Consider the following 9434-nt stretch of genomic DNA (forward strand, 5'->3'; position numbering starts at 1 on the left):
CTAACAGGGATCTCAAAAAGGACTAGTCACAAAATTTATACCAATTCACATTAAATTAGTTACCCCACGAGAAGGTTTTAGATCCAATTTCTAGACAATGCTATATTTACTGGTGTTACAGTAGATTTTGTAAATCCCTGCATGTGCAAGGTTCTCTCAACGCTACGGACAGACATGGTAAAACTGCAAGCAATCTAACTTGCTTATTTAAGTAATATTTAGTACACTACACAAAACAATTTTGGTGAAGTCTTAAATGTATATCAGGGCATTGTGTATATATCTCTATTTATGCACTGGTGCTCAACTGCAAATTGACAGTGCATAATTAAAATTCTGTAAGTGAATCAGAAGCAAAAACTAGCCAATGAAGTCGTTGTTTTTAAATTGCAGCAATGAAGAGGGCTCAAAACGGAAAAAAATGTCCAAATTTTTCATGAAATAAGGATCAGGGACTTGACATATATTGGCAAATTGACTTTGCCTCAAAATAAACAATATATCGATAATGTTATTACCTTATGATGTCACCTCCCATATATACATACGTTCACTACAATTCCCATGGAAGGTCTGGGTTTCTGCTGATTTCCAGCACTCCCCAGACACAAAGTACTCAGTAGACACTTCTTTAGTGATGTACCTTGTTGCCGTCAGTACTTAAACCACTCAAAATAGCTGACTGGTACCTTTCTGTCTTTCTCTCCTTTCAGCACCAAATTTGGAGGTGTAATGGATAGTGAAGGTGGTTACCTCAGAGTACCATAGAAGCTTGATCAGATGGGCCAATGAGCCGAGGAGTGGCAGATGGAGTTTAATCTAGATAAATGTGAGGTGCTGCATTTTGGAAAGGCAAATTAGAGCAGGACTTACACACTTAATGGAAAGGTCCTGGGGAGTGTTGTTGAACAAAGAGACTTTGGAGTTCAGGTTCATAGTTCCATGAAAGTGGAGTCACAGGTAGATAAGATAGTGAAGAAGGCATTTGGTATGTGTATAGGAGATGGGATGTCATGTTGCAGCTCTACAGAACATTGATTAAGCCACTTTTAGAATACTGCGGGCAGTCCTGGTCTCTCTCCAATAGGAAGAATGTTGTCCAACCTGAAAGGGTTCAGAATAACATTTACAAGGATGTTGCCAGGGTTGGAGGGTTTGAACTATAGGGAGAGGTTGAATAGGCTGGGGCTGTTTTCTCTGGAGCATCGGAGGCTGAGGGGTGACCTTATAGAGGTTTATAAAAAATCATGAGGAGAATGGATAGGGTAAATTGACATGGTCTGTTCCCTGGGATGGGGGAGTCCAGAATTAGAGGCCATAGGTTTAGGATGAGAGGGGAAAGATATAAAAGAGACCTAAGGGGCAACATTTTCATGCAGAGGGTGGTACGGGTATGGAATGAGCTGCCAGAGGAAGTGGTGGAGACTGGTACAATTACAATATTTAAAAGACACCTGGATGGGTATATCAATAGGAAGGGTTTAGAGGGGTATGGAACAAATGCTGGCAAATGGGACTAAAATTATTTAGGCTACCTGGTCGGCATGGATGAGTTGGACTGAAGGGTCAGTTTCCATGCTGTACAGCTCTATGACTTTAAGACATTCCTTAAAATCTACCCCTTTGACTAATTTCTTGGTCACATATCCTAACAACACCTTTGTAATTTAATGCCATATTTTATCTTTTGATTCTCTTTTGAAATGCACTGGAACGTTTACATTCTAAAGTATTACACTCTGTCGTCATTATCCACGAGTGTTTAAGGGCACAGATTTCAAGCAAATAACAAAAAAACTCAGATACTGCTCTTGGGTTCTGTGAAGGACCATGCAATCTGTTTACTGGAGACAATGGAAGATAAAATGATGGACCAAAGACAGAAGTTGCTGGAAAATGTCAGTAGGTCTGACAGCATCTGTGCGGAGAGATTAAAGTTAGATTTTCAAGTTCGGCGACCTTCCTTTTCTGCGGGTGGGTCACCGGACCCGAAACGTTAACTTTGATTTCTCTTCACAGATGCTGCCAGACCTTTTGAGCTTTTCCAACAGCTTCTGTTTTTGTTTCCGATTTACAGCATCCCCAGTCCTTTCAGTTTCGATACAATGATGGAGTCTAGTTAAATAAATCAGCAGATAATGGGAATTGAGTGAATATGACAATATTAAACATTCCTCAAATATAATAAAATTTATCAGGTTACCAACTCTAACTAAAACAACTGACTATGGCTCCCAAGTAGGAGTATTGCCTGTTCCTGTTGGTTTCCAACCAGGAGTTATAATGGGTCCTAAGTGAACAGGATGATTTCCACTCATTTTGAGAAAATATAAATAAATCTACTTGTGCAATCATTATCATGACTGTCATTCGTCCTTCGACATTGAAGACAAATGCCAGAATATCATTTTTGTTTTGTAGAAAGCTCCACACTGATGCAGTGATTAAATGTCCGCAGAGGGAAAACAGTGATTTGCTAATATACCAGGTTAGGAATCTTGAATTTTCAAGTGACATTTGTAAACGTTAACCATAACCGGTTCATTTTAGCAGCCATTATTTCAAAGCTTAGAGCAAAACTAACTAACGACATGTAATATCCATTCGGAAAAAGGTTACAGCGACATATTAAGAGCTCTGGCACACCACTATGCAACAAATAGCTAAATCTTACTCAACTTACTTAATAAATAATTTGTCAATTCAGTCAAAGATTTGTATTGACATCAGCAGTTCAACATTAAGACTTATTGAATACATTTTGCAAGTGTAAGCTTTCCTTTTGAAAGATGCTTTTCAAAGTATTTTTGTTAAATGCTTGCTATAACGAATAATAGCACTGCTGTCATACAACTTGTCCTATACAGCAACAGCTATGCAAAGCAGTTTCCCTTTGGAAGAAAGCTTAACTTCTGGCCTTCCTAAAGTCCCTGGCTAAAAAAGACTTAGTACTTTTAAAATAGCTTATTTGACTCACCAAGCCTTTGCATGTAGAAAGTGCCACTGAAGATTTGTTATGTGATATTAAAGCACCTTGATAGAAGCACAGCTCCTCTGGGTGATAGTGCTCTACAGATTTTAAGCCTTGTTTTCCTAAAGTCTGAACTGTAAATCCAGGAGGCGTTAGGTCCTTGGAAGTTCTTAGCTCCAAATGAAAGTCCTGGCCAAACCCACTGAGTTTGAAGTAGAGAGATTCATCACCAACGTTATGAACTGATCGCTTCTTTCTCTGTTGATGGATTACGGAGAGAGATATATATTCACCACTGCTGTCAGCTTCATATGGAGTCACAATTTCGTATTCTGCAAAATACAACAATATCTATTACTGTACTGGTCTTAAAGCTAACCAACATCACCCAAAAAACATGCTCTTGTTGATTCAATTTTTTTCACTGCATTCACCCAATAACATTTTTTAATACCTCCTCCAAGGTTTGGGGTGCTCAGCCTTAATACATTCCTTAAAATAGTTCCAAGCTTGAAGTTACTGAAAATGGTGTAATAAATAATTGTCCATATTTGAGCATTCCAGAATTACACTTTTTTTTAAAATCACCAATTGAAAAATATGGAAACCAACTCACATTTGCAACAAAAAGGGTTAAAACTTTGAAAATAATTATAATCATTATAAACAAAATAAATAAATGTGCGCAGCACAAAGAGACATCTCCTGTCACACAAGTCCAGAAGAATTAGATAAAAAAATCTGACATGGTAAAATAAGAGCAAGGACCAAAATAAATTCCATAATAAAACTAAATGTATAGCTATATGCTTATTGGACAGAAACTCATCCAAAATTGGAAGCGAATTATCCAAAAGTCAACATGCACCCCAGCTATTAGCACCTGGTGCAGAAAGGATCACATACTTACTGAATCATGCAAGCAAAATTATAAATTGAAGGGATACCTGAAGTCCTTAACAGAGCATGAGCACAGAACTCACATGTTTTGGTATTTGAGAAAACCAGTTAATAACTGAGAGGTTACTGGTATAATTTCTCACCTCTTTGACCTATTGCCCTTTCTCATCCTGGTCACACAATATTCCAAAATTATCTCCGATAACCTGTTTTAAGCTTTTGAATTCTAAGCACTTAATACGGGGGAGGGGTGGCGGGGGGCACCTTAAATTTAGCTTTTCCTTTCTGAAGGGTGTATCTGTCAAACCTGCTTAGTATGTGCTTCTGGGCTCAACTAAAATGCAAACTTTCCATCTGAGAAAATCAAAACCATGAAGCTGCATCTTGCATCTCCATGGCTCAGTTCTTTAAAACAAGTCAAGACAGAGTCAGACAATGCTTTTTGTGTGGAATGAACAATGAAAGGTCATTAGCTTTCCTTTAATGCAGCTCTTTAGTTTAAGTCACTCATGGAAAAATAACTCACATACAAAGCAAACTGTCAAGAAACACAAAAACCATTCACGTAAACACTGTAGCACAAATCTTTAAACATAAATGAAACTAATACTTCTGAGGAGCATGTGTTTTACTACTCCTTTATAATCCATTTCAGTCTGTATTTTATCTGATATGAAAACACAAGAGATCTATCAAGACGTTGCCAGGAAAGGAGAATTTGAGTTACGAGGAGAGGTTGGATAGGCTGGGACTTCTTTCACTGGAGCTTAGGAGGTTGAGTGTTGAGGTTTATAAAAGTATGAGAGAGATATAGATAAGGTAAATGGCAGGTTTCTTTTCCCTATGGTGGGGGATTTCAAGACTAGGGCGGCATATTTTTAAGTTGAAAGGAGAAAGATTTAAAAAAGACATGGGGGACTTTTTTTTACATAGAGAGTGGTTCATATGTGGAAATGAACCTCCAGAGGAAGCGATGGATACAGGTACAATTAAAATGTTTAAAAGAAATGAATAAGGAATGTTTGAAGGAATATGAGCCAAGCGCAGGCAGGTGGATCTTGTTTAGTTTGGAATTATAGTCAGTATGGACTGGTTGGATTGAAGAGTCTTTTTCTGTGCTGTGAGACGCTATGAGTCTATAACTATGCAACAGCTATTTTGGTATCACTTGTTTTTGTCTTCTTCTCAAACTCTTGGAGCTACTCACTCTGTGTGAGACATCAGTCCCTTAACCAAGTGGTCATTCTACTTCTGCAAGTATAGACAGGAAGTGTTAAAAACTAATAAACTAAGACTGGTGCATAGCCAAGCACATTACAGTCTTCACTGATATTCAGACATGCAAATTGTCAACAAAATCACTGGACAGCAGACAAGAACATGTAAATTGCATGGCTGATCCCGTCACATCTCAGGTCACCAATAACACTTAAATTGTTGCTTTAAATCAGATCAGCTCATTTAGTATAAATAAAATAATCAAACCTGGGAATTAAACCTTGAGGTTTCAATCTGTACAGCCCAACACCATACTAAGTGCCCAAATTCTGTAATTTTAAATGTCAATTGACTCTGACAGCAATATTTGTTTTTATGTATTATGCCTTAGGTAAGTATTTTGTGCTTAGGTCTGAAACAGCCTTAGATCGCAATTCATCTGACCACATCGTAATGAAGTGACTTTACTCCATTAAAGTTACAATATAAATTCAACTTGTTGTCGGCATCAGCGTAACTTAGGTTTTAAAGTAGACAGAACATGTACTGCAATGGTGGAATAGTGGGTATTACAGAAAGGTATCCAAATTCCTTTCCTCTCCAGGAAATCAGGAAATCTATAGTGAAAAAAGATGCCAAAGGCAGGAATTATTACATCAATTGAGATGATCAAGCAATTTCATGTCTTTTCATTAATGTTTAAGTGTGCCTTTATAAATAGAAAATAGTGTAGATAAGGTAGTGGCATCTAGCTGTCAGATTATTTTATATAAATATGGAAAATTGAGGTTGTAGCCAGTCAAGAAAATATTTTTAGCAACTACAGTATTATATGAGTGTCCTCTGCACAATGTGAGCAAAGCATTAAAATGATTGATTGATTAGTATCAGCATGCAAAAACATGGATAAATATTCTAGAAAGAAAACAGATGCTGTACTGCATGAACAAGAGTGGAGGTGTTCTTTGATGATTTTACATCAGAAACGTAGTGCCTACTGTTCTCATTATGAGTTGGACAATCAGTTCAAAAACCAGGACTAATGCCATAACATGTTTGATTTGTGATTGTGCTTTTATTGTGTAATTTAGCTCACATGTAAATCAAAACTCAAGTTTCCAAGGATACATAATCTACTTAATGACTAATTACGGAGGAAAATAATCCCATTCATTATTCTATGTAATGATGCTGAACATACACACTATGAAGGATTACTTCATGAATTAAGCACGCATCTAGTGATGTACATGACACTTGAACAACTAAACTCTTGAAACCTAACAAAGTGAGTTCATTTCCAGAGTATTAGTACAGCATTTCAAACCCAAGGGTTTAGCATTCCAACCCTTCTTCACTTTAACATCACAATAGCTACAAGTTAATCAGCCACCAGGCTACACAGTTGCTTCACTTTTTAAGTGCTGCATCATACATTCCACTTAAAATCAAACTTATCTGGGACTTCCAACAATTCATGATCAACACATGTTTGAAAACAACATATGACATTCTATTTAAAGCAAGCCCATAAGAGTGTGGGGAGACATGGACGTTTAAAAATAAACTCAATATTTCCTTCAGGCATTCAACCATGGAAAAGACCAAGTTGTTTATACATGGGAAATATGTATTGGCATATTTTAATGCAAGAGAAATTTCAATGGCATTATTAGTGTTTCAATATCCTCTATCTGCAGGACCAACTGGTGCAATCAATTGATGTTCACAGTTTGAGGACGCATAGAAACCAGCAGGTTGTTAAGCTAAAATGGATCACACCCCGCAGTGTGATTTTTATATCAACTGGACAGTGAGTAGCATTTCTGACATGTCTGGAATAAACTGCTGCTTAACATTGCTAAGTGTTAATTAATTGACTTAATGTCCATTTGTGTTTGAACTAGAAACAAGACAGAAATAATATCATTTCCATCATTAAAGCACGAAGTATATCTTTGTGAAACAATTTAATTGCAATCAAAGGTCAAACTCTTCATCAATACAAAAAAGGTTTACAACAGCAACTTGCATTGACATAGGCACAATTAAACATTCTAAGGCATTATGGAACAAAATATTGCACCAAGCAACATGTGGACATATTAAGACAAATGACCAAAAGCTTGTTAAAAGTAGGTTTTACAGAAAAGTTTTAAAGATGGAAAATAAGGAAAAGAGGCAAAGAGCTTTAAGTAGAGAATTTTGAAGATTAGGGTTTCGGCAACACTGGACACAGCCAGCAATGGTGGAGCAATTAAAATCAGGGAAGTTGATAAGACCCAGGTTTGACGAGTGAAAGTATTGGAGAGTTGTAGGACTGTATGGGACACAAGGCTGGGACAGACAGATTTGAAAACAAGAAAGGGAATTAAACCATTATTTAACTCAAAGCCAGTCCATAGGCTCAGAATGATAAATGAATGGGATTTGTTGCAAGGGGAAACGTGCAGTAGGATCTTGCCTGCCTTCAACTTTACAGGAGTCTGATCAGAACCATGGTAGAACAAGTAAGTTTTAAGGTGACAAAGGCATGGATTAAGATTTTTAGCAGCAGAGAATCTGAGGCAGGGTGAAGAGATCTAAGTGACAACATAATGTGATGAAACTCATATCGAGGTGGAATAGGACACCGAGTTACAAACAGCCTCTGTCAGTTTTTATCTAAAATGCTGATTTTTGTCCCTACATAGATGCTGCCTACCCCTTATACTTCAAAGCTTCGGGGTGCTACCACCTGCAGGATTTTGCTTTTTATTACCTAAGGTGACTTTTAAACAGCTTGAGTCAAGATTTAGAGTGGTGCTGGAAAAGCACAGCAGGTCAGGCAGCATCAGAGGAGCAGGAAAATCTCCAGCATCTGCAGTACCCACTTCTGCCCAGTTGATCTTAAAACAATTGATTTCATTGGATAGAATTTTCTGTAAAAATCACAATCGGTGCTGGTTCAATATTTACAAGTAATTAAAATGGTTCTGCCATAATGCCAGGGACGAGGGGTTCCAGCTAGGTACATGAAATACCTTGCTCAGTTCAATACTCGGGTGAAAGGTGTGACTGCAGCGGCCGAGAGGTTGCCCCAAGTTGAGTGTTGGAGCACCCTCTAGCGTTTCACAACGTTTCTAACGTGGAGCTCGACCGTCATCGCCAGCAGTGATTTTGTTTCGCCACGTAACCTGGTGTGCAACAGGTTCGAGTGTTGGCATAGTCGGGCCAGCAGTGGCATCCTTGATCACGCTCAAACCCCTAACACTTACCGCTGTTGTCACCCAGCTGCCGCCACCCAAGCGCTGACAGATGATGATGCTCACCCCCAGCTCCTGCAGCAGCACTTGCGACTTGAATGGCTTCACCAGCAAAGTCACTCTGCAAGACAGAAGCACAGGGCAATTAACATGCATCGCAAGAACTGTTGCAATGAGTTTACACCGAAATTGCAAACTTATAATACGACTTGTTTAACATATCCACATTCCAATTTACAGAGAAACACACAGGGATACATAAAAAGGACAGGTCTAACATGCCTTGTGGTGAAGTCCCATCAATATGAGGAGTTGAAAAACTGCAAACACTTTTCTGCAGAAGAACCCCCCGGACAGTAAAGGGCCCACTGCATCCTCCAAAACCTGCATTTTGTTTTGTATTGACAGAGGGAACTGTCCCTTGTAGCTGGAGGAGTGGTGGTGAGTGTGAACAATTCAATAATAAATAAAACACCGGCTTCACAATGCAGCGAGTTTCGGGGGAACGCTGCAAATGGCCAGGGGCTCGGCTGGCGCTGACAGGTACATTGGCAGCGAGAGCCCCGGCTGAAAGCTAGACTTCCAGCCGCTTTCCACGGGCTCTGGTGCTGGGCTCCAGGAGTCGCGTTTGGTCGCTGGGCTGCCCTGTCGATTTCCAGTGCCGGAGGGGAAATCCTCTGCTTTCACGATGCTGCAGGAAGCCGCTCTCTCTCTCTCTCTCTCTGCCTAGTTGCAGGAATACTGAAGCTGCTGCTGCTATATCGCCCTTCCCTTGTGTTGTGTATCTGTCTGCAAGTGTTATTTTTTTTTGCACTGACTGAGCAGCCCCAACGCTGCCTGCTCTCACACGTACATGTGGCTTTTTGTGAGTAAATCTCTCGCCCTCTTCACTGACACAGATCGGGCTCCTGCGAGTGACAAGCAGCCCCGGCCAATCGCTGAGTCTGCCGGCGAGCCTGCCATTATTCCACCCCTGGGGCGGAGCTGTGCCCTGTCTTTGGCAGCTGCTCAAAGACCCCAAGCTGAGAGCAGACTCTCTCAGCTCAGTCAACATAGAGGCTGTGGGCAAGTGTGCCTGTTGCCTGCTCCTCCAGATACTC

General features: G+C 39.5%; 1 protein-coding gene across 2 annotated transcripts in view; it reads right to left on the reverse strand.

Moving 5' to 3' along the window:
• The window catches only part of adamts16 (ADAM metallopeptidase with thrombospondin type 1 motif, 16), a 247140-nt gene extending 237910 nt beyond the window's left edge, over positions 1-9230 (reverse strand). For both annotated transcript variants that reach the window (XM_072575156.1, XM_072575155.1), the window contains exons 1-3: positions 8617-9230; positions 8347-8455; positions 2978-3303 (exon numbers count right to left, since the gene is read on the reverse strand). In XM_072575156.1, coding sequence (XP_072431257.1) covers positions 2978-3303; positions 8347-8455; positions 8617-8724 — 543 coding nt within the window. In that variant the 5' untranslated portion in view covers positions 8725-9230. The remainder of the gene's footprint in view (positions 1-2977; positions 3304-8346; positions 8456-8616) is intronic.
• Positions 9231-9434: the final 204 nt, after the last annotated feature.

This window comes from Chiloscyllium punctatum, chromosome 8 (genome assembly GCF_047496795.1).
Source record: "Chiloscyllium punctatum isolate Juve2018m chromosome 8, sChiPun1.3, whole genome shotgun sequence".
NCBI classification, from domain to species: domain Eukaryota; kingdom Metazoa; phylum Chordata; class Chondrichthyes; order Orectolobiformes; family Hemiscylliidae; genus Chiloscyllium; species Chiloscyllium punctatum.